Genomic DNA, 26,559 nt, shown 5'->3' with positions numbered 1-26,559 from the left:
TGGAAAAAGTTTGTCACACTTCCTGTCTACTGAAGTGGGTGTCGCGCATGCGCAGTGTACAGTAGGGAGAGCAGCACGCCATCATCAGTTGTCATAGCAACACAAATGTGCATCTTATTTTGAAATTGGTCTGGAGAGAGATACACACACACACACATTTTAATTTTAATATATTTTAATATTATATATATTATATTTAATAATTTGTTTAACTGTAGTCTGTTACTTTACTACTGTTACTGAGATTGATTGATTGTGATCCTTTATTGTTATTATTTTTAATTCCAAACGCTTGCTTTGGCAATATGTACAGTGGTACGTCATGCCAATAAAGCCATTTGAATTGAACTGATAATAGACTTTGATTGGCCATAACTGGTAGCTTTAATGTGTCATCATCCAATCATATAAGGAAACTGTCTAGTCTTTACTTTTACATTTAGTTTCATTTGAACTGGGCAATGTTAAGGAAGATCATAGCTTAATATTAATTGAATAAAAAAATAGTAGACTCAGTTTAACAACGTTTTATTAACCAATATGTAAGGCAAAGATACAACCATCTGCTGATTCATCAGTTCTAAAATTCCTATTAAGGGAAGGTCAAGCAGTGTAGAAAACGTTCCTAATTTAAATATAGTACCTGATCGATTCTATAAACTTATGTGTGTATTGATTTATCAAACAACTTGAACACAACCTGAGAATTTATGGATGTCACTTTAGGGCCATCACCTCTGGATAATGAATCACTATGATAAGGCTCCACATGAAACATTGCCATCATTTAAAACATTGTTTGACACTTGGTCATTAACTTACACTCTCTCTAAAGTCATCTCAGACATCTGTTTGCTTCAACTTATTTCAACTACAAATGATATGCCCTAAATGTGCACCTAAAATATTAATGTCATAAAAACAGTAATAGTAGAGTTTGTAGTTAATAGCAGGAAGATTTTCAGACTGTTCTAAATTAAAGATGTAAAAACTGTTTTGATATTTACAAGAAAGATACACTTAATAAACTTTAATAGAAAAGGAATATTGTACATTACAACAGTTTTGTGGTTTGTTCAAAAAGATAAAACATCACACAAACACTCAGCTATGATTTTGCTTTGATATTAGAGCTGTCAACATTTCAGCTCAGAAACATTGATGATAAGATAGTTTGACTGGAGGACATTAAGGTAATGGGTCAGTAAAATAAAAATAAGATGGTAAAAATAGTCAAGACACTGCGGTTGTAGAGGACATAATGTCTACTCTACCATTTCACATGTTAACATACAAATAAATCATTTAAACAACAAAAAAACAGTGCTGTTAATTGGAAGCACAAAAACAATCAAACACACAGAAACACACACTCCAAACATAGGTGGGAAAATGTCTCAGGCTACAAATGGGTCACTGGGAGCCACATTACGTTCTATGAAACAAAAACTACCAATGTGTGACAGAGGTCTCATTGCCAGTCGGTAGTAAATTATTTACCAAAACCTTGATACTTCAAACCCACAAGTTAATGCATCTGAGACGGTAAAGTGTTCCAGTCAACTCCAACAATCACACTGGTCTATTAAAAGCTGCAGCTTTGAGCACATCAACAGAAAGACGTCACTAAAACCTTGAGGAAAACCCCACGCTGAGACATTTAAAACAGAGGCGTTGTCCTGGTGTGACCTGGTGTTTATTGCACACTATACCACGAATGACGACTTCTGTTTGAAATCCCCCTGAAAACAAACACATCAAATATCAGAACATTTTTCTTTTGCTCTCAGTTAGTTAAACATAGAAAAGAAGAAGAAGAAGAAGAAGAAGAACACTGAGAACAGGCAGGCTCATGCTTACATCTTCATCGTCACCACCGTTTAATGATGGGGGCTGGTAGACCACATTGGACTTTGGTTTGCTGCAGAGGGAAGTAAGAAACATGTTGAGCGATCTCACAGAGAGAGGAGACCTGGTTATACATGTAATGTGAAGGAAACCTTCAACTTTACTAAGCAAAGATTGTAAAATCTGTTTGGAGCAGCAAACCAGTGAATGCAATATCACAATATAGAAGGAAAAACCTCTTACCTTTCACTCTTCTCTGTAAAGGGAAGAATTGAAACAACGTCAGTAGGATGAAGTATTTGGTACATACAGTATTACATATATACAAATTATATTCAACAGTCTAGAGGTACATTAGTGGTAATGTTGTGTGATTATGTTAACATTTTAAATTAAAGCCTAAAGTGACTTTGGTAAGAGACACAATGCATGAATTTATCCTTTCTAAGTAGCTCCACATCTTGCAAACTGGACGGATAATAACAGAACAAGCTTGCCCTTTTACCTCCTCCCACAAATGATATGTTGGATACCAGTCATGGGACTAATCATGGGTTAAAAGAGCAGAAACTTCAAATTTCCTTAAGATTTGTATCAAATGTTTATGTATTTAGTAAACACTGAATTTTCTGCACAACTTGCTTTAATTCAAGATTTCATACACTAATGTCCCGTTTGAACGTCTTGTTGATATTCACTGCTCATTTTATGTTGTCTATTATATTCTGTGGATGTTGAGATACATAGGTTGGCTCATTTTATCTATATATTTGATCAGTTATTGAATGTAAATCATTGTAATTATGAAGTTTGTGACTCAACTACTTTTTTGATAATTGCAGCTTGCAGCCAGTCTCACAGTGAGGTTAACTTTGTGCTGACAGTGTGTGGCAGTTGACAACATTTGTTTTTAACTTGTTAAAGAAGAAAAACACTCACTAGCTATCTCTGTTACCTTAACTGCTGCCTGGGTCTGAACTATGTCCATCAACTAGTTTCTCAGTATAATTGTTTTAATGCCGAACAAATTATCTATTCAGGAGGTCAAGGTTTCTGGTAAAGTCAACACTGAATAATGCTATGATTTTAATAAAATGTTGAAGACTCACTGGGCAGGTATCCTTTCTTGTGGGCGTACCAAATGCCGACTCCCAGTAGGACCAGAAGCAACAGAACAATGATTACGCCGGCAACTATTCCTCCAGTGTTGATGTCACCTTGTGGTAAACATCACAGTTTTAAGTTATTAGCTGAATTACAGTCAAACATAATGATATGGTAAACTAGTACATTTTAATAAAAACAAACATAAAACTCATTAATGCAGCAGCCAACTGATGAAAGGAAATGAAGGTTGTATCTTAATATTGAGCAGTTACAGTTTCTATTTAGATAAACACCTTCAATGCAGCCAAACCAGTTTTACTTTGAAGTGTTGGCATGTAGCACACTCCACTGGCTGAAACTGGTTTAACAATTACTGTATCTGAGTATTTAACCACAGGCTACAGCATGTTTTAGAAATTGAAGAGAAGAGCACTTACGGACTTCCATTTGCAAAGCTTTACAGCGCTGAGGAGGGCCGGCACTGTTGAAAGACTCACAGTAGTACTGACCTGAGTCCATCTTGGTTACAGCGGGAAACTCCTGAGGAGACAGACAGGGTAGTTTTAATTTCAAAGGCCATTAAAGACCACAACTGTCAAAGTAAAGACATAAAGATTTGAAAGTAATAGCTTGTAGCTGACCAGGTTGCCATTGTCTGTATTCAGTCTATAGGTGGCATTTTTGAAGCCAGCAATCTTGGAAGGTTCAGGGGGCAGAAGGACGTCATTTTTGTACCACTTGTATTGGGGCGGAGGTGAGCCGTCACTGTCATGGCAGGACAAGAAGGCCTTATTGCCCGTTGTCACCGAGGTGGGAACCCTACACAAGGGCGGAGACGGAGGCACTGCGGGACATAACATACACAGGTCTTTACATGTACAGTGACACACAACCTCCATTACAGTTCACATCAGAATATTAGTAATTTTATAGTAGTGATGTGAGTCTAGGTGGATTAAAAATGAAAATATTTATAATTACAAAGGATCCTTACCCAGAACAGTCAGCTTTACCCTGACCTCCCCTGGCTGGCCGTTGCCAGACACCTCACAGTCGTATACTCCATTATCTTTACGGGTTGTTTTGGTGAATCTCAGATTACTACCGTACATTGTCACTCGGTCGGCATATGGCGCTGTGGAAGAGTGACAGCATTAAAAATTTTTGCAGAAGCAGTTGGATCTGATATTAACATGCCTGACCAACTTTGCCATGCTATGACATACAGTGTGGGCCACAAGAACAATTTTGCAATTTGTAGGTAAATTGCATGATGATTTTATTTATTTACTTTTTTGAGAAGTTCATTTAAGGTTGAGATATGTAAGAGCATTTTAAAAAGTTTAAATAGTAAATAGAAAATATGTGTGCATGGGCAATGCCTACATGGATAGATACTGTGTTGGTTTACTTGTAAACATCATAGCTTAGCAAATTATAAGCAAAAGCATGTAAAAAGGGTTATAAACGGTGACGCTGCTGTTAGTGCTAACCCTGGTCAGTTATTTCTTAATCCAACTTTCCACCAAATTGAATTAAAATCTTTCAAAGTAGCATTTGAGGTCAAATCTACTTACCTGTTGGCTTCCCATCAAAAATCACATACGTCTGTGAGCCTTTCTTGTCCATATATTTCCACTCAACTCTAGCATTTGAACCAAAGTCGGGTGAATACGAGCATGTAAGGTCTGTCCCTGTAATAAGAGAGTTGACAATAAATCCTGTAAGAACACACAACTACTGCAAAGGTTTTCTTTAGTTATGCGATCTGAAATTAAAAAGGAATTATGCAAAAGAATACATTTGCTGCATGATCTTATAACCTCTCATTAAACTCCATCATAAATCAAAATCACAGCAGAAGACTGCATGCAGGAAACTGGTGGGCGATATGGAATACCAGATATACCATGACAATACAGTATAACCAGCTCCCCACAAACTGGAGAAAATCCAGCATCAGTGCACTAGGAATCAAATTTACCTTAAAACGAGCATAAAATGAGACAATCTATACACTAATTCTAAAGGAAATTATGCACTGAATCAGTGACATCACTGGTCCCGTCAGTCATCTTTCTCTGTTTGTGTGTGTGTGTGTGTGTGTGTGTGTGTGTGTCTCTCTCTCTGTCTGGGCATGGCGCTCCAGTCTTCCTCATGCTGCAATCACCTTGTACATCTCTGACTCATCCACCAATCAAGAGCCCTATATCTACCTCGGCTCTTCACTCCTCGTCTTTGCCAGATTGTTCAGTTCACTTATGTTGGTACAAACGTTGCGGTCAAACTCTGGCTCGAGTCCCGATTATTTCCTATGTCACTTTTAATCTCCTGCTTGACATTGTGTTTTTTCTTTGCTTCAGGTTCATTTCTCTCTGGAGCTTGGCTGTCAGCCTAGCTCTCTCTGCCTGCCCACTGTGAAACTCTAGATTAATCTACTCAGCCTCAACAATATCATTATCAGATAAATCTACTGCAAAGTTTTCTCTAACTATTGTCCATGTTCTGCTTTTGGGTTTCAACGCTCACTACAACATAACTGTTGAACATGTTGAAACTAAGTAAGTTTTTATTATGAAGACAACATACAGCCTGTTGGCTAAAAAAGGGCTCAGTTATATTCTCCTTTGTAGTTACACACATCTAGCAAAGTCATTTCTATTGAAAAACTAATGACTGAACTCTCAGTCAGAGAGAGAATAAAAGAGCGTGAGCAGGATTACTGAACAGCAATAATCTCCTATTGAGTAACAAGACAAAGCCAACCTTCCCATCTCTGCTCTTCAGAACAGAGAGAATAAAAGAATGGAAACTATTATTTTGGGATACATAATTATAATTTACAACACATCAAGGGCTGAAATCTGACACTGTCCGATAGTTACAGCAGGACCTAGGTACAAAATAATTCCACCTTTTAATTGGAAACAGTAGTAAGATCGTGCAAACTTCCAGAACTTTTAAACTACGTTGAAATATTCATTTATTTCCAGGCTTTACCTCTACATTCCCATTATGTTATATGTTCAGGACTCACCTTCATTTTCTTTCACTTGCACATTTGCGTTGGAAGTAGTGACTAAAAAGCCACTAACACCTGGACACACAAAGATAAAAATAAAACAAGTAATTAGTCACTATAATGCATGCCTGTATGTATTCATAAACAGATATTACAGTAGATTACGAAAACATAATAGAGACAGTCAAGAAAAAGGAACTTATATTAATATATATATAAATAATATATTTATAAAAATAAATATATATACATACACACACACACATCAAGAACTTTAACATTGCTTCCTTTTACAAACAAAATATTAAAATAGTAGTATTTAAGTATTAAAATACTAATAATTAAAAAAGATATTTCTCAAATTGTTGTGTGCCGTGTAGTTTTACCCTGTTTAAGAGAAATAATTGGGGGTTATTAATTGTTGTGCTCTAAAGTTTTAACCGTTAGTAAGGCAACCCTCTCGATATATAATAATGTCCCTAAAGACTTAAGAGACAGACAGTCCTCACAACAATTTAAAAAAGGTGCTGAGTCTAAATTCTCACTTCCTTTAAGTATAACTCCTACACTCAAAGTAGACTGGGGACCGTCGTGTTGTATTGAATGGGCTCTTGCTTACAGTGCAAAATCAACCATGTAAAAAATAATATTCAAGTGGGATTGCAGAGTTGGAAGCCTGTATTTTTGATATCCCTCATATGAGAGATAAGATAAACACACCGTGTTATAAAATGTATAAGGATGAGCACAAGGAGCAGCAGCAGACGTGAGGACTGGCGGAAGTGAGACTGGGGCGGCTCAGTCTTGGTGGAGATTACAATCAGTTAATAACATATGAGATCAGCTGGTCTGCTTTGAAAAAAGAGGAGTCATGTAGACTCATCAACCATGAGAAAGTGGTTATTTCAGACAATATGATACTAATATGAGTAAGAGGTGATGGATCAGGCATAAAAATGTAGAGCAATCCCATACTTGAATATTTTGAGTACTTTAACAAACAAGCAGGGCTCAAACAAATAGTTGATTAATCCACTAATTATTCATCATTCATTTTAATATTACTGTGTTTCCATAACCTCTGTGATGGAAAACTCAATATCTGAATGAATTGTAACTGAATATTTCGGTTGGTCGGACTGTTGGTTGGACAAAACAGGCAATCTGAATAATAAATTAGAAACTGCAAAAGCTCAGATACACAGTAGTAGTTCACATAATGACTGTAAAGAACTGCTGAGAACACCCACCCCTGTCAGAGCATGCTAACAAGCAATCAGGGTGTGGACAAAAAAAAGGTGTCTAATTCCTGACTGCTGAACCAGAAAACATCCGGTGAAACTGTCGACAGTCTGGCTGAAACTAGGTCTTTTCAGACCCCGCAGTGCTGCTACAACAGAAACACGGGCGACTAAATCATTTATGCATACAGTCACGAGCTTGTCGCACCATATTTGCATCTATGGCACCACTTTACATTACATTAAACCATCGCCATTACTGTAAGTGTTGGGAGTTACTTGATTTAACTACTACCTTTAACAAGCATGTGTAATACCGAGACAGCAGCAGCAGGTTAATCATTAACTGTCACTGTACACAACCCCAATTTCACAAGATTAAAATATATATACAAACAGCAAGACTTTAAATGAATGTTTGTACCAATTATACATATATCCCTACTCAAATTATTATTGTGGATTCTTAAAGGACATTCAGACTCCCTCGGCACCCTGCAGATATTTAGTCCCAGGTCTGTGTCACAGTTTTGGTTCAGTAGGGGAGATAACCCTCCAGTGTAAAATGAAACCCGAGCACTGCATGACTCATTTGTTTGCATACTTTGCGAGTTTCAGGGTTGTGGTGATAAATGTCCTTCAGAGTAAAGAGCTGCTAATACACACAGGTTAGACAGCCAAACTCAACTTAGAGCCTGACGGTCATTTTCTCTGTTCAGTGCAACAAGAGTCAATAACCAGGAGATCAGTTGTGGTTATTGGGAATAATGGTCCACCCTCCCACAGACTAATTCAAATACCTTGATCACATGATGAGTGGCAGTTGGCCTTGTGAACAAGACAATCTCACACATTTTAATTCAGATACAAATTTATAGAGCCGCTTTCTTGATCCCGTTCACACATGAAATCAACTAAAAGTTGACAAAGTGTAAAACAACTCTTGGGGATCTTTATTGAGCTCATTATTAATCTAATTCTGGTCTCATTCTGGTTTAATATGATTATAGTGTTCCTCTCCTATGGTCACTACAGGAACAGGGATGTGGAAACACAATGGCAATTTGAACTGAATAGGAGGAACTAATGAATCCTTATCTCTCCACACCTTCCACATTTTTTTGGGTTGCTGGTTTTGCTTCAACACTCAGGACCTGCTCTGTTTCTGCCATTTAATTTGAAAAGTGACATCATTAAAAGCTTCAACAAGTAGACTACAAAAGATAATCCTATTTTTAGGGTCACATATGTTGTTATATCAACTTTCCCTCACCAGCAACCTCCTGAGCTCAGCAGCGCAGAGAGCGAACAGGCCAACATTTTGTTTCCAGGAGCAGGCCCGAGGTTCATTTTACGATACTTAGTTACAAACCAAACTGTTACACTTCATTTGGTGTTAAAGGGCCAAATGGTCACTATCATTGCGACTTTTGTTGAGTTGGAACTGAGAAACAAGAAATACTTTAAGCGTTGACAGTCCTCAAACAAAAAAAAATTTTAAAAAAGACTCACCTGTCGCTGCGAGGAAGAACAAAGCCACCGAAAGCAGCCCGGTGACAAACATGTCGACCAACTGGGTCCGTTTCTGTTACACGACGGCTTCACTTCTCAACAAATACTCCTGAAAAACCAACAGGAAACAAGCAAAAATCCGCCCTTGCGTCGAATAAATGACCAGACGTTTATGTTTTCCCCACTTGTTATTCACTGTGTCGACGTTTTTTCTCCCTGCTAGTAGTCCGCTCTCACCTGCTGGGTCCACCCAGGTGACAACAAGCTCGGTAACTTCCGGTCCAGGGATCCTCTCAGGTGCGTGGGTGACGACAGAGTGGGAAAACAGGTTGGACCAGACCAAAGCTATTACAAAGCACATTTACACGGAGAGTGGAGAGCAAAACAGGGCCAGGTTGTCGTGTAAGTCCGTCAGTAGGTTATGTATGACACAGAGCTTTAAGGTAGTGTCATCTAGGCTATATCATGTGCACATCCATAAGTGAAACTGTCTTGTATAATTATGTGACTATATTCAGTCAGCCATACTAGTGGAAACTAATACAGCTATTTTAATTTTCAAGTTAAAAATGATTGCAGTCGCACTGGAAATGTATAATAATACATGTATTTGAAACAGTGATCATTAGACACAACATCACATATCAAAGCCTCAATAAACTCTAATGAGGTTAATCATTTTGACCGTGATATTTAATTTGAAGTGCTTTTTAATATTACCACAAAGTAGTCCACATACAGCAGATATACAGTGTTTAAAACATTAGCGTAGGCTACAACAGAGGCAGGGTAAGGCTGTCTGAGGAGCAGGAGGAGAAAATATAAAAAGGACACACAGAAAGTTGTGAATTCTTTGTGGAAAAACAGTTCCAAACCTTGGTTAAGATTTAAATTTAGCAGCATTAGTATTAGTAGTATTTAGTATTACACCTCTGTAACAAAAACACACTGGAACATAATGAACTATTCACCATTTAAGCATTTAGAGACACATAGAGGCCAGCTATAGCATGTGGGGCACCCTAGAGTGCACTGCATCACACAGAGACTTTTGTAGTGTTTTGAAGCTTTTTTTCTGCACACACCAGTGGGCTATGTGTGAGTCTGTGAGGACTTACCCAGCTTGAATGCACAATGTGGAAATATAAATGTTTAACCTGACAATGTGTGCACATTTACAGTTGTTCCTATCATCTATCAGCATGACAAAATATTGCCACTCTCCCTCCTGTAACTCTGTCTGTAGATGTAAGATTACACCAAGTGGCCAAAAGTATGTGGACACATACTTAGGATACTTTCGTCTGGGACTGTTTTTCATGTTTTTGGCCTACGCTCCTTATTTCCAATTAAGGGAAATCATAATGCTACAGCATATTTTAAACAGTAGTGTGCTTCTAACTTTGTGGCAACATTTTTTGGGAAGGCCAAATACCTCCTAAAGTGAAGTCCATACAGAAATGGTTTGACCAGTTTAGTGAAGAACACATTTTGGATGAACTGGAACTCTGACTGAGGCCTTATGACCCAATATCAATACCGGAGCTCCCCAGTGTTCTCGTGACTGAATGAAATGTAAAGGCACTGCTCTCATATAGCGCCATTGTAGTCCCACGACTGCTCAAAGCGCTTTATACTACATGCCACATTCACTTATTTACACACATTCATGGCAAAGGCTCATCACAAACAGAAACTAATTCATTCACACACCAATGGTACAACATCGAGAGCAATATGAGGTTCAGTTTCTAGCATCCACATACTTTATTTGGTTGTCTACATATGATGAATCTATGGGTGCCAAGGTGTCTGGTAAACACATTTATATACATTTGCAATGAAACAACTTGCAATAGTGATTAAGCACTTTTTATCAATTTGATGTAAATTATGTTATGTTATTTAGACACAGACAAAACATTTGCTCTGCACAGACAAACCATCATATTATATATCCTATCCAGTTCTCATTTATGAAGATTGTGAACTTACCACTAAGGTGAAATAACATGCTGTTAATCCTTTAAGTACCTGCTCAAACAAGACACTCTGCTTTGCATATTTTTAAAGTCTGGTATTTCCCTTGTGACTGTAACCCCTGCAACCATTTCCTTTTTCTCTTTGACACTTTCAAGCATAGTCCAGTTTGACCCAGGGCTGCCCTCTACAGGACATCACCAACACCTTCAGCTTAATGAACATATGCATGCTAGAGTTCATGCATAAACACATTCAGTTGTTTGGTTTGCAGTAATTTAAGGAGCATTTTCTTCATTGTTGATGCTGTTAAGTTTCAGTTAAGTTTATTGTCATTATACAGTACATTATTACAGCAGTGTTTTTCAGTGCAATTAAATGATTGTGCTTTAGCTACACACCACCTACTCAACTATGTACATAAGTAAAAATCCTTTACATTATTAGAGAAAACATTGCACCATAAAGCATATTCAGTGTAAATCTATAAATAGAACCATAAAGTGGATCTGGCTAAACGTATAGCGTTCAGAGACTACTGTATATTTATGACAACAAGCCTCGGCTGAACATGGATCATGTGTCTCAGGCACAAGTGAAAGGCAAAATAAGAACTGAGTTGTCTTTTGGTTTTCTTTGTCACCATAGTGGAGGGACTTTATACATTGTCCCTTCAGAATAGAATAGAGTAGAATTGAGACATTATTGCTCATGCAACCATAGGTGGTCAGTTAAAAACAGTTTTAAAGTTTTTGTTTCTCTGCTTATGATTAGATTAAATCCTTCCAAAGCTATCTTTGTTGCCCTACCCAGATCTTATCGACAACACAATCTTCCTCTAGTGGACCTGTGTGGCACAAGGTCGCCTCTATCTGTCCTCATCATTTGGCAGCCAAGAAGAGACACTGGGGATAGATTTCAGTCAGGGAAAATAGATTGCTTACCTTAAGTGATGAAACTCAGCAATAATGTCAGGTTGCGGAGTGCAACACTGTATCACTTCTGGCTGGTAAAATCTGTAAATGGTTTAACAAAAGCAGTTTTCATCCCTCTTTAAAATCCCTCCTATTTGTCATCCTCATAGATAGTTCTTCCTATCTTGTTATTAAAACTGGAGGCTAAAACTCATTAGCTCCCATTACATTAAATAAAATTACTAAAACTATTGATTGTAGACATTAGATATTACAGAATATAGACTTTCAGTTTTAGGACACATTCATCGCATTCATGCTTTTTCCTCATCCCCAGGTTAGGCAAGTCTGTCAGACGTCAACATGGATCCAACAGATTTCTACTGCACATTTCAAACAACTGTTTATATGTCAGAGTACTGTAGAGTATAAAGTGTATGCAGTAGTACTGTGTGTGTTTAGTATTGAGTGCAAGATGCAGCGCAAGCAGGCCTGTGACATATCAAATATAATACTGTAGGTACATTCAGTTCAACTCATTGCACTTTGTGCATACACACAACTTCAGGAGAGTCCAATAGCAGTCACCAGATGATTATGGGTGCAGTGTTAACGTAAGCGGCAGTTTAGCGCCCTGTTCACAGCCAGTTAATTTCCAGCAGCATGGGAAGTGTCATCAAGGTCAGCAGTAGGCCACTGCAGCTTTGTAATAGGACACTCAACGCTGAGCAGGGGAGGAGGAGCTCTGCAATAAAAAAAACAATGCAGGTTCAAAAGGATGAGCATTTTGTTTGGCAGTCACTCAAATGTTTTCTTTTTGCATGTAAAATAACAGGATGTGCGTAGCTGTGGTAAACAATGACCGTGAGAACAAAGCAGCTTACTTTTCTCAACCACTGAGGTTTTGGACGCTGTGACTGAGTCGGCATATTTGATGTTGCAGGTGAAGTTGGACTTGCCATTGGGCAGGTTTTTAAACAGCAGGCGACAGATGTTGCCTGGAAATATGCGGGCTTTGGCACGTTTCTTGAAGGGGGCATGCTGCTCCTCATCTGGGTCGGTGGTGTCAAAGAGCCTCTCACCATTTGTATACTTGCAAAATGGTTCTGGTGCATCGGCGGGAAGTGCATATTTGCAATCCATCCTGAGGTTGTGCTCATCTATTGAGCAGTAGTTCAACTGAATCACCTTCTGGGCTGACGCAAAGCCTGTGTGTCGTATAACACAAAGAGGTGATCAGATGTGTACCGAACCCTTTAGAAATACCCATTTACAAACTTATGCAATGAACAATGCTAGAAACTCACTCAGAAGAGAAAAACATGCAAATATTACAACAAATATACTGTTAACATTACATGAACCATAAATGATCTTACCAAAAAGTAAAATTGTGGCAAGAAAGAACATTCTTCCAACTTTCCTGAAAAAAAAAAGAATATAACAGTCAAAGCAAACTAATAACAGCCAATTACAACACCAGAACCAAACAGCTAGCCTATTTATTTTGCTTTCACGCTTTACATTATTGTGATTCAAATCAAATAAAGCTGACTCTGCAGTAAAAAGCGGGGTCAGATTTCAGAGACATGGCTACCACACTTCTGTAGCTCTACGCAAACCCACACAGGTTACTGTAGAAAAGTCACTGTGCCATAATACTGAACAACTGAGTATAATACAGCCTCACTGTTTATGCTGCAAAGAGATGAACTGCCAACTTCACTGGTAAATTGCCAACATTGACACATTTCTGTGCTTTACCTCTCTCTCGAGAACACAGGCTGATTATTTGCCCACTTGTGATCATTGTGTTAAGAATATACACATGCAGTTTAGCTCTATTTTGTTTGTCTGATGCAAACCTACTCTCGCCTTGATTCAAATATTTGCTTTAGTGCTGACTCCAGTGTTAAACCAAATATTTAGACTAAAAGAAAAGAATTATGTACATTCAAAACACTGTTCAATATTTTACCATGGCTCAAATCCAGCAAATAAGAGTATATGAATCATTCTCACCTTGTCTGATGCAGTTTGAGCTTTCCTCAGTGCTCTGCAGTGTGATGCCAGGAGTAGATACAGTAGAGGTCGGCTTATAGAAGAAACAGAGGAGAGAGGGAGGGAGAGGGACAGAAAGGGAGGAGACAGGGAGAAAATGCTGCTCCCGTGGACTTTGGGGACATTTCTCAGTATTGTATAAGGATTTTTATTGATTTTTCTCCTGTTTTACCAGAGGATCATATGTCAATACACAAACCTCTGGCCACACATTGAAAAATTGAATTCAGGCTGCTGAACAAGAAAGAGAGAGGAAATATTGTGATGAGGGTTTGATTAGCTGAGACACCTCAGCAGCTGTTCTCCATTTCCACGTCCTGTGTGCAACTACAATACGTGTCAGCAGTTTCTCAGCGACTTTTATCAACATAAATTAGAATATATACATATCAAATACACAGATAATTAAATTCAACTTATGTATTAAAGATCCGCTACACACAAGGTGATAAAATATGTGCCTGAGTATTCTGCTAAAAGGCTAATTAATAACTACATATTAATATCACATTAAAGCAGTCTAAGTGCCAAATTAGACTATTAAGAGGGCTATGTCAAAACCGCCACTGATCCAGATTAGGTCCACACTAAGCTTTTTACACTTTTTTTTAACCAAAAACCGAGCTTTAGGAAATGGTGTCCGGAGTGAAGAAAAGTGAATACCTTACCAGCAATGGAAAAGGGAGCTTTTGGAAAACAATTATATAAACCTGGTTGGAGGATGTGTGGCAGTAAAAGTTGAGAAGACTGATTTTAACAACAGATTTAACTGACCAGTCTGCATTTAAAGTAGTATATGTAGTACAAACACACTATTATTTAAAGTATTAAAGTATTTCTGATTCTGATTTCATGCTCATGCTTTGGGCCTTTATTGCCTTTAATGGATAGTGACAGGAAAGGGGGGAGAGAGAGAGGGCCCATGGCCGCTGCAGTCTACTGTCAATGGGCTCTTGGTACTTGGTAATGGTTTAACCATACTAGAGTCTACAGCCATGCTAGCGGCTCAGTGAGGTTGTACTTGTAGGCTAATCAGAGATGGCCAAAGTTATTATAATTCATCCTGAAGGGGGAAATGATTTGTGTGAACCAAACCAACGTTGCCACCTGGGGATCTTTGGGGGACCACACCCATCTTTATAATTGTCTAGCTGGCTTGCTAGGATCTAACTAGCTAGTGCTTAGTCACAAAAATGGTCTAGTTGGTTACTAAGCCTGGCATGGCGAGGAATACTCATGACAAGCTTCTCATTTACTACCTACGCTGCCACCACTGCCAGTAGTCAGCAGCTGTGCAGTCTCTGTATAACTGAATATATAATGTGACGAAATCTTTATCTAAATACTAATGGCTATGGCTATGTTAAATCATGCAAGATTGGCTCAAAATCATTAGGAGCAACTAGAATTGCATGTTAAATCCACTGTGCTAGACTGACTGTATTCTCTGTATCCTCTCACTGCATCCTCTGTATCCTCTGTATCCTCTTCACACTCCTCATCCATTTTCTCAAGGTCCTTCCTGGACAGTTGCTGAACAACTGCCATACTGAAGCAGTCTCCCAGGACACTGACAGAATGGTTGCAGAGCTCTCTGAAAGGCACAGACCACAGCAAACAATGAAAGCAGAGGATATCTGTCACTTTACACTCTATTTTATTTGATATATTAACACTGCATTTTTTCACAATTCTGTCTGCTCCCTTCTGCCCATCAAAAGCAGAGAAAGCAGGCGTAGTGATCCCTGCCAAAAGTATTCATTAGAGATTCTGTAGCTGTGAGCCCTGCTGCTCCTCTGCTGGATGCGGCTGTTGATACACTGCAGATCAAATGCAGAGCCATCCCCTATTTTTTGTGCTAGTACTACTATACTACACCACCATTACACTAATATAAAACCACAAATTGATTTAGTCACTAGCTCTCAAAGTCCTTAGTTGTACATGTTTCAGGGTTTTTTACTCCTCCTGCAGCTCATCCAAGTGTGAATTTACCGCGACGTCACCAATTGGTTTGTGTAGTACCGTTTTGAAGCCTCTAATCTGGCATTATGGTTATTCTCATGATGGTTGGACATACTGTGAGTTTAGCTGCGCTCACTGGCTGCGCAGTTTTGACTTGTCCCTAGCAGGAAACGATGGTGGCTCGCCTGGTCACTCACAATCTCATATAACAGCTAAACAGTACACTAAAATATGTTTCTGAAATGATTTTGGGTGAGAAATATGCAACGCAGTAACAGAATATTGCTTCGTATTTGATATTATATACGACATATTGATTGAAAAGATAATTTTGCAAGTCAAGAAACTCAGTTTGTTGTAGGTTTGTTGTCGCACCATTTAGTTTTGTGTGAAACTGAAACTCAGTGAACTACATCTCTTATCTCACAGTATACATCGCCAACAACAACATGGCCGTTGCTTGTAAAGTTTACTCTCCTGATGTGTTTGCAGCAATAATTTTACGCCAATCTGGAATAACAGGTATATTTTACACAAGAGGAAATCTCTAAATGATGGAGAAAGGAGTTATATAGCATTATACATTTTCATAATACATTTAATGGATGAATGCGGGAATATATTAAGTCATACTGATTTCAAAACAAAATTTAATTTGAATTGCTCATATATACATTATTCTTTAGTAGTCAACACTATTCCTGTGGCTTCGATGAATCTGATAAAAGGAATGTTACACTATTCCATATTTACTACATCTGCTAATCTGTTGATTGATAACTAAAAGATTTTACATAGTAAATGTGATAACAAAATTTTAAAGATCACTACTTACAAAAGAAGGCTTTCCTCTTCCTGTTAAAAGAAAGGTTTTATCTTTAAATGTTTTCAAGGGTGGACACTGTAAAAGTAAAGGAGGTTCATTCCAAAACAATTAACGATATTTATCCATGCAGTGAATTCTTAAGAGTAAGATTTAATTTAGATAGTAATTTATGTACATTTAGTCAAAATTATATTGAATCTCAGGAAGGAACATCTTTTTTACACCTGTAATGTTGTTAAGCTAACAGAATGCATGCGTGGTTCATTACAAAGAATACCTGGTTTTGAATATCATAATGTGAAGTTTGGTATTTTTATGCAAAACAAAGATGTTGAATTTTTATGTAATGACCTGAAGATTTTCTTTAAATCCTTAAGACAACTGGAAAAGAGAAGTGCCCTAAGACGGTCTAAACTACTTGCATAATATCTTAATTAAACCCCCTTTAAGTTAACTTTTATTTGAGATATTTTCTGTTAATATATTCTGCTTGGATGGATGTATTGTTAGGTAAACTTAGCATCCATATTTATGATGCCTGTTTATTACTTGAATAAACTTAATAAAGTTTAAAATAAAATAAAAAATTGTGTTTGCATCAGCTCATCCTTTTATCAGAATGGAAACGATCGATCGAGGAAAACCTGTTGCTGTGATTACATCCCGGTGCGAAACCCAGGTATCGAAACTGCAGCACCTCCAGGTACTGTTAGCTTGTAGAGATAGCCATGACTTCACTTATGCAACCTTTAGGTGTTTTCTGTATTTAAACGTATTTTTAGTGTCCCATATTTCAACACTTCAAACTTCTTGACAAAAGTTCCAAACAACTGTGTAATTCATGGCACAATTCAAACTGTATCAAAAAATGATTTGTCTTTCTCCATTTACTAACGTACTATGTTTTTTTTCCCAAAATAAGAAAGGGACCTCTCTATTGTGGCCAAACTCTGTAATTACAACTTCCAGGTCTGTACATCATGCACACTAGAAGACTTTCCCCATAAACGTATTATTAAAGAAATGTCAATACTTTCCAGTACGAAAACCTTAATAGCCCTTATTTAATTAATTTGTGCTAAAAGTTAAAATTCACTAAAAGGAAATATCATTATGATAATTGGACGGTGGAGGTTGTTAATTTGAACTATTGAAATGATATATTACATAATGTTTTTCCTATTCCTATAATAGCATTTTCATCAATCATTACAACATTAAATATGTATCTTTATTAAATATGTATTACAATTTAGCATGTTTGTGTAATATTTTCACTGCGTAACAATACCAAACAATGTTGCATCTTTGTGCTTAATGTCCCACTGACCCAAAACACAGTGTAAAGACACTGCATTGGTATAGTCTCATCTGCAGCCTGCATTGGACTGCAGGCAAAGCAGCACATCCAGGTCTGCTATTATTACTCTAGTTGGCTACAGCAACGTACTGTATGGTGTAGTTTGCACTTTGTCTGATTACTTTGTGTCTCTATGCAGATTGAGAGTGAATGTAGTATACTAAATGACATAGCAAGAAATTAAGGTAATGCTCAGAAGTTTCTGTGTCAGTGTTGGTCTGTAGAATTAGTTTACAATTGAACCCCCCTCCCCTCTCCCGATGCTGCAGCAAGTACGAACTACATTGCATTTGTGACATGTGCAATCTCTAAACAACAAAGGGAATGTTATAAGAGAAAGATAATTTGTCACTCTTACTGCTCTGTCTCGAACGCTGCCAAAGTTGCAGAGGAGAAACCACTGCAGAGGAAGGCCTGTATGTTAAAACCTCCACAGGCCTGTGAATGAGTGGTAAGGAACAAATGTATAATTACACTTTACTCTCAAACCTGGGGCTTTGGAAGTCAAAGGAGGTTTGAATGTCTGAGCATGTGTGCATCATACTTCACCCACACCTAACTTTTTACACTAGATGTCACTAAAACATTGATTCCTGTATTTCCATTTTTTGTCCTGCAGAGGGAACTCTTCTTCTGCACCAAGGTATGATACAGTAGTCCCCCCCCTCCCCAAAAAAGAGAGCATCTGGGTGTGTAGTGATATGAAAAGCAAAGTGATTGGTTCCTTGCCAGTTCCCCAACTTTTGTAATGTAGAAACTCCAATATAAAGACTTTACCACCTCCTCATTAGTCAGCGGGGTTAAGAGCATAACATCTCTGGTCCGGGCAGTAACTTTATTACCTGATCAATGGAAGCAAAGTGAAATTAATTTCATCCCCAAAATTGGGTTACTCCTGGGTCCTTGCTCTGGGGACAGCATAATGTATGGGATAACAGCCCGTGTGTGTGTGTGTGTGTGTGTGTGTGTGTGTGTGTGTGTGTGTGTGTGTGTGTGTGTGTGTGTGTGTGTGCGTGTGTGAGTGAGGACGTACAGAGCAATAACTGTATCCTCATGCTCTGCTGAAGCTGCTGATGCTGCTGAAGCTGCTAATGCTGCTCCGCATACCGGCACACCGGCGCAGCCTCAACCTCGGGACAGGGACCAAACATCAGGTAAGAGCGGTCCCGTCATTTGCAGTGGAGGGGGAATAATAAAGCGTCGTCCTGTCTGTAACTAACGTTTTCAGATCGGTTTTGCATGTGTCAGAAGCACGCCTGCATGACTGTCCGGTTCTTCCAGCCGCAGTAAGGACACAGTGTGCGCATATACAGGGAGGGCAGATCGGCAGTTTGCTGCAGCGCTAGGACACTGCATGGGCGTAGTCCTATCTGCATTTGGGCTGCAGGCAGAACACCACATCCAGGCCTGGTGATAGGCCAATGCGCTGGTGGATACAGTAGGCTGATATCTGGTGCAGTTATAGGTTGCATGGTTACTGTGTGTATATGGATTTTAAGCATCTTGTGTTTTTCTGCATCAGTCACTGAGAGTATTGTGCGGCTGCATGTTCAACTTTCTCATGTTTGTCCCATGTTGAACTCTGCCAGGTCATAACGTGGTGTGAAGGTTATTGAGCTGATCGGACAGATACCAGTCGCCATGGAGCTGCACCTGTTCGCCACGGCCTGTCTCCTCTTTGGCAGGATAATGATGACTCATCAGACTCACAGTATGTGGGATTTCTTGTGTATTTGTTCATGTTCACACTGGCACCATGGCATTACATGACAGAAGTTCATTTGATGTTGGATTTATAAAGGTTTACTGTGACTGATCATATCAAAAAGATCAGATTGACAGACAGACTGATTCAGATTCAGTGATACTGCAGCAAAGGTGACATTACCTAATTTTACCACAGAGATCAGTAATGATTCATGATGATTATATAATCGAAATGTAGATGTTTACAAAAGGATGTAGTTACTTTCAACCCAAGTTATACTTTTAGAGCTAAATGGGAGATAGGGGTGAAATGAGTAATTACTGTAGTTGCTGTTATATTATCCCTAAAGCTCTGCCCTTACGCCTTGGACTTTGCTCATGCTCCTTTTTTAAAAACCTATTTGCAACGACCTAAATTAATTACATAGATAAGACAAAAGAGTACTGTGGAATCCCAAAATGTTCAATATGAATACACTATTAAATACATTATTAAATAATCACATTAAAGGTCCAATGTGTAACATTTACGAGGCTCTGTTGGCAGCAATTAATGTCTATATTTAGATAAGTGTATAATCACCTAAAATTGGAACTACCATGTTTCTACAGTAGTCTAGAAGGGACAAACCAAACACTGGCTCTAGCTAGGGCCATTTATGTTTTTTTTAGGTGGCACGAGGGAGTTGCAATCTGCAGCTACACCACTAGATGCCACTAAATCCTTCACACTGGACCTTTAATAAATTGTGTAACACATATAACGTTGTGATAACGACGGTGGAAGCTAACATTAGCTTGTGACCTATGCCACATTTTGAATTTTAAAGATGTTCCTCTGAGAAATAAACACAACTCTGAACTGCTTAAGCCAACCGGCGCTAACAGCAGCTCTCCAGTCCAGCTAGTTAGCTTGCTAGATAGGTGATAGATAGCATGTGTGGCCTTGTTAAGCTAAGACCTACCTAAAGAGGTTTATTTACTGTGTCTGTTTATTTAAAGGCTCTATTTGGTTGATTGAAACTTACTTTGGTTGAAAGGTGAGAGGGTGGTGACAACATCACTGTCATGAGAATCGACATTATGAAATAAAATGATCTTTGAATAAGGGTTTTTATAGCCTATACTAAAATAAAATTAATATCCAATAAAACTACTATGACATTAATGAGTTGAGTTTTAATAATAATAATCATTTATTTTATAATGTCTCTTTTATTCATCCAGTATTGAACTGCAGTGTTTATGTTCTGGAGTGGCCACGTCTTCACTCAGAAATGAACAAAATTTATGATTTTGTGTCCGTTCACTGATGATCCATATGCAAATTGACAGTTTTTTTTACAAATCTACTTTGTCAGATTGTCAAAACTGATACAGCCCTCCTCCACACAGTAGATTCATTGCTGCCAGAGGTGTCTACTAAATATAGATTTAGACTGTGTAGCTTAATATATGGCTTTATACTTTGGAATCATTGTGCTGCTGAAAAATGAACCTTATCCAATATAAGGATTTTATGTGTAGCTGCATTCATTTCACACTGAAAAAGAGAAAACGTGTTGCTCACAACCTGTTTGCATCTCTTTCAGTGAACTCAGTGACTACGTTTCTGTTCACTCCACGCGGGCCTCAGATGTTTCCGTGTCTAACTTACCTGGAGCGATACGTCAGAGTGGACTGCGAGTTTCCAGCCACCTACCAGGTCCCCGGGCCCTACTGTGAGTACCGGCAGGACAGCCGGCTGGTGGGCAGCACCTATCCCAACGCCGTCGTCTATGTGTCCACAGAGGACCGCAGGAGGAGCAATGTCAGCCTGGTCAATCCCACCTTGTGCCGCCTCACCTGGGCCCCGCTGGCTGATGAGAAGCCTTTCACCTACACCTGCAGGGTTTACCAGGGCAGCAGCTGGAAGGAGAACAGCATGGCCGTCCATCACAGTGAGTAGAGTTCACTTCAGCTCTTCATTTGGGTCTTTGTCTCCTCCGAACACCACCTGAAGTAATGTCTAAACTCACATTCTGCTCCCCTGCAGGGATTCTTCCAATCTGCTCTGCAATCAGCGTAATGTGCCAATCAGCGCCATGGCTTTTGTCACTGGTGATGTCACTTCCTATGGCTGTGGGTCTTCTGAGTCCATGAACTTTCACTTTTACAGGGATACAACTCAATGGACTTCACCCAGGATTTGTGACTTACTCTGGTTTGATGGTTGGTGGTTGACTCTGATGATTTTATTTTATTTTTTATTTTTTAGGCAGAGAATAGAAGCCATGACAACCCCTCGAAATAAATAAGACATAAATCAACCTCTCGTTGAGCATTGGATTATTCTTTAAAGATGTAAAATAATGATGTTATAGAATAAAATTAAATGTTAATTTTCTATTATAGTAGCTATTAAAAAAGAGCAGATTGCAATCGTTTTTTTAATCTGTTGTCTCGATCAGGTCTCCCTTGTAAATAAGATTCATTGGGACCTATACCTACATTAGATAAACAGTCAACAGTAAATATTAATTTTGTGGTTTTGTATTTTTTTTTTTAAGAAAAAGAGATGCTTCCTATAGATTTTTATTGCATCTTATTGCGGTACTGGACACAAATGGGTGTAATTATGTTCCCTGACATTAAAAGTGGAGAGCTTCCCTCGACACTAAATTAATGGAGTGCCCGTTGATTGGATTTATTATGCTACGCATTCATTAAAACGTTACAGTTTTTTATCTGTCAGTTCAACCCCTGATTTTGATTACATTACAGTCTTACTAGTTTGCTCAGCTCTACAGCGCAGTATATAGTATGCATCATAGACAGGTATTCAGGGGGCTGATATGGCTGTTGAGTAATCGTAATGAGTAACTGCTCAAACACTGCCTTTCCTACTAGCTAATGCTAATATCTTCAGTACCTTTAAATAAAACAAAGACGTCAGTGCAATGGACGCCCATGTGAGATTCACCTGCTTATAGCAAAGTAGCTCGAACTGTCTCTTTTCTAGTCACACATGGTGCAGTATCAGTTTATTCCCCCATGGGCAGCAATAAAACAAATACTTAACGTGATTGGGAAGATAGTTCTTTACTTGATGACCTTTGGACAAAAGATTTTAATGTCAGTTTCACTGGGTGCTTTGACGCTAATCAGTCCTACAGCCTAAAAATACATGTAGATGTGTAACTGTTTTAACTGCTAGTCTGCAGAGACCGTATAATGATGTGGTCGAGGTGGAGGTCTCACATTGAGAGTGATACTGCAGCTGAGTGAATAACCTATTTCTTAAGCAGGCTAAGTAATAACTCATGGACAGACATTGAGTATATGGTGATAGCAAGAGTTGGTGGAAGTTGTTTTGCACAGTAAATATTCATGGTAATAATCATTGTGTTTAAATTAGACATTGCTCTCCTCCTGTACAAGTACGCATGTGTTAATGCACACACACAGACAATATGTGTATGAACTGTATGAAAGAATATTGTAGCTTTTATGTGCTTCCATTTTAGTATTTTATGTCTCAGTTTACACACCTTCCACACTGTCTAAACACTGTATGCTGTATACTTATGTCAGACTGCTATTTTTTACTTTGATGCCACATTTCTAACTACATTTCTAATTGTGTCCACAGTGCATTACTGCTTTATGTTGCCTTCATTTTGAAGATGCCACGCTGCTCAGTATTATTTGCAAAGTAGTACTTGTAATAAAGATGTCTTATATTTTTCAAATAGACAAATCAGCTTGTTTCTTTGATCCTACCACCAAAGGTGTAGTAAAAGCTATATCAAAACTATAGTAACAAATAAAGGTTATGCACAATAAAGGTTTCCTGTCTTTTCTTTGCACAACTCCAAAGACACTCCTGCACATTATACAATTCTTTGTTATTATAAAAATATATATATAGTACATATTGTATAAGTATATTCACATATGTGCAGCAACATAAAACAATGTTGGAAAAGGAAAAGAATCACACCTAATGCTGTCCCTAATGTGGCAACCTGTCCTGTGTGTAGCCCTAACTCTCTCAATGCATGTTTGGATCAAAAAGGACCATAAAAACAATCAGCAAGAAAAATGGAATGAATTCAACTTTAACTATCAAACCTGGGGCTTTTGTATCAAGCACACCTTCCTTAAACACTAGATGTCTTCAAAGCATTTAGTTGCTGTTATTGGTGGTGCTTCCAGTTTTTGTCCTGCAGAGGGAACTCTTGTTTTGCACAACCACTGAAGGCACCTAAAACAGTATGCCCCAATATGCATCAGGTTGTACAGGTCTTTTTGACAGAAAAAACAGATATGGGTGCCTGGTTAGCTCAGTGGGTAGAGCTGGCGACCCAAGTACCGAGGAGGCTGAGCCCTTACTGCAGCGGTCCAGGGTTCAAATCCGACTTGCAGCTCTTTGCTGCATGTCATCTCCCCTCTCTGTCCCCCTTTCCTGTGTATCTTCAGCTGTCTCTATCATAAAGGCAATAAAAAGCCCCAAAAATGCTCTGAAAGAAAAACAGATGCATGAAAAGGGAAATACTAGCTAGACTGACTCTTGAGTAAGCAGCTACCAACTAAATGTATCTCAGTGGTGCAGCACTCACACTATTTTCCTTTCATGTGTATTAACTGACACATTGTAAAAGCTGCGCCTATTTTATCAGATAACTTTATGGGTGTTTTTTCTACAGCGTAATTTTCTAATTGTGATAGTTCACACAAGAGTGCAGGAAAAAAAAGTTGAAGTTGAACTGGGCTCCTTCAGAGGGAGGAGGTTTAACATTTAGTTCTTAAGGCAGCTGCCTCAAATTGTGCTGCATAAACGAAACAGTGTCACTTACTGTAAAGCGTGCATTGACTGCAGCTCACTGCCACTTCCTGTGATATTAAACTAGTGGAAATCTTTTCTGCATGGAAATTAGATGAGCTCTTAGTTCAAAGGAACAAATAAAAATACTGTGCTTGGCTTCCTGTCCTCATAAATAACCTTCAACTCTGTTTCACCACAGTGAGCACCAAAAACGTGTGTTCTTCTTGTTATTTGTAGATGAATGGAACATATTAATGTGAACTACTATACTGCAGATTACTATTATGCACATTCTTGTGTGGTTTCAGTGGAGGGAGCTTTATACAGTCTGAGAAAATGTATCATGTCATCATGGTTATCCTCAAAGCCTGTTGCACACCTTTTTGAGGAAACATATCGTTCAACCCAGAAACTGCACCAAAACAGTGATTTTCCATTTTCAGATCATATTTTAAACAAAAATGGGGTGTGGTGTAATGAAAAGATTGTAGAGCATAGGATCCAGTGTTTTTGGAGTTTGAGCCATACTAGAGACTAAAGGTCTGCATATCATATCATATATATATATATATATATATATATATATATATATATATATATGCTTGACCACTCTTGACAACTTCAAATCACAGAGTCAAAATTGATTCAGCGTGGGTTAGTATAGCATCGAAGAAATACTGGATTAACTTTACCTGGTAGCAGTGGGTTGTTTTATATTTTAGTTTGGTTAAAAGAGTTTATGTTTATGAAACAGTCATAATTTAATACTGATGCCTCTATATGACCAACATAAACAAACAAGACCATCAGTGAGAAGATTGGCTATTTCTATTTGATTATTTTTACTGTCAGATTTGGTCGGATTCCCCTTGAAATTAACACAACAAGGGTAGAAACAGTACCACTTTTGTATTCAGGGGCTGCCAGAACACAAAATTAAAGTTTCTTGTAGGGCCTTTAAGTAAGCCAACAGTATTATAAGACATTTCACTAACCCAGTATATCTATATTGGGTCCATATTATATATAAATCTGTGTCTTATGAAACAATAAAGTCTTCTTCCATCCATTCATCTCCTCCCTCTCAAAAGCACTTCTGTTTGTGCCTGAAGGCCAAACTAAATACCCTGCAGCTTCCTCAGGAGCATTTTACTGGACCAGTGTTTAAAATTGATCCACCAATGATCCTGTCAGCCTGAGCCCTGATCCAGCCCTGAGTCGCAGGTAACCAGAGTTGTTTGCATCCATACAACCAACCTGATTTCCTCTGTTTCCTGTTCAAGACTCGTGTGATCAGCTGCTGCCAGATTAATCTCATCATGAATTAATCTTCATGCCTCCCTCTGAGAGATACAGCGAGGCATTGCAGGTGATCTGACTCTGGGGTGTGCATGTGCATATTCTCCTTTATATTAGCACAGCACCAGTGGCCCAAACCACCTAATTTCCTGGCTTTGTGCCTGGGCCACACAGATAAATTAGCCCAGTCCCAGTTTGCTGTGAAGCCCCACCAGGCCATCGCCCCCCCCTTGGGTAAAGCTATCGCCAGAGGTCCACCTTATTTATACAGGCATGGCAGGAATAATCTCCATCAGCTCTAATGTGCATTAAACGAGCAGCCATCTTCCACTCTGTGCAGATGTTAATAGAGGTTCTGCTGCAATGTCTATGAGTCAATTAGGAGCATCAAGCAGGAGTGGGAGCACAGGAGGACACCTTTAAACCACATCTGTGTCATGAGGTAATTTTTATGGAACAAACAGCAAATCTTTTATCTTGAACACATTGTGCTGCAGAATAACCTTTACATTCAGAATCACAAAGACGAATGTTTGTAGTTTGTTAAATACATAATTAGTGGTATATTTATGATACATTTCTTTGGGCTCAGCATTATTGTCATCACCAATTTTGCAAACACGCTGTCAATTTTCTACAATGCACAATAACACACAAACAGCAGAGGTTATATTAATGAATATTGATGGATATTATGTTATGGATAATAACCAGCCAAGTCTTTCTTCAATAAACACAATTCTGGAAAAAAAACAGCAAAAAAAAAAATAAATAAATGATATTGTCACTTTATATCATCTTTGTTGTTTGCTGCCAAACAACAAATGAAGGCCTGAAACCTGCTCTCTTCCTATCATCCGTTTGCACGCACACCTTTGACCTTTGCCCTTATACTGTACCACAAAGTTTT

General features: G+C 38.4%; 2 protein-coding genes across 3 annotated transcripts; one reads left to right on the top strand and one right to left on the bottom strand.

The window, feature by feature from the left end:
- Nucleotides 1-512: 512 nt before the first annotated feature.
- On the bottom strand, nucleotides 513-8,986 carry f11r.1 (F11 receptor, tandem duplicate 1). Its single transcript, XM_051401412.1, has 10 exons — nucleotides 8,731-8,986; nucleotides 5,993-6,052; nucleotides 4,533-4,649; nucleotides 3,950-4,090; nucleotides 3,597-3,799; nucleotides 3,393-3,495; nucleotides 2,958-3,065; nucleotides 2,092-2,104; nucleotides 1,861-1,921; nucleotides 513-1,742 (listed from the first exon to the last, which is right to left on the bottom strand). The coding sequence occupies exons 1-10, from the start codon at nucleotides 8,780-8,782 to the stop codon at nucleotides 1,707-1,709; spliced, it is 894 nt and encodes a 297-aa protein (XP_051257372.1). The 5' UTR covers nucleotides 8,783-8,986; the 3' UTR covers nucleotides 513-1,706.
- A 9,766-nt stretch (nucleotides 8,987-18,752) lies between these two features.
- Nucleotides 18,753-23,369, top strand: si:ch211-215c18.3 (uncharacterized). 2 transcript variants are annotated; one of them, XM_051401066.1, is made up of 4 exons: nucleotides 18,753-18,990; nucleotides 19,426-19,547; nucleotides 21,136-21,483; nucleotides 21,579-23,369. In XM_051401066.1, exons 2-4 carry the CDS (start codon nucleotides 19,478-19,480, stop codon nucleotides 21,683-21,685), a joined length of 525 nt encoding a protein of 174 aa, XP_051257026.1. In that variant the 5' UTR covers nucleotides 18,753-18,990; nucleotides 19,426-19,477; the 3' UTR covers nucleotides 21,686-23,369. The 2 variants fall into 2 exon arrangements, with proteins under 2 accessions (XP_051257026.1, XP_051257027.1); XM_051401067.1 differs by lacking the exon at nucleotides 18,753-18,990 and adding an exon at nucleotides 18,999-19,289.
- Nucleotides 23,370-26,559: the final 3,190 nt, after the last annotated feature.

This window comes from Dicentrarchus labrax, unplaced genomic scaffold (genome assembly GCF_905237075.1).
Source record: "Dicentrarchus labrax unplaced genomic scaffold, dlabrax2021, whole genome shotgun sequence".
NCBI classification, from domain to species: domain Eukaryota; kingdom Metazoa; phylum Chordata; class Actinopteri; family Moronidae; genus Dicentrarchus; species Dicentrarchus labrax.
Note: the sequence above shows the minus strand (reverse complement) of the source record. Positions and strands in the feature narration are given on the sequence as shown.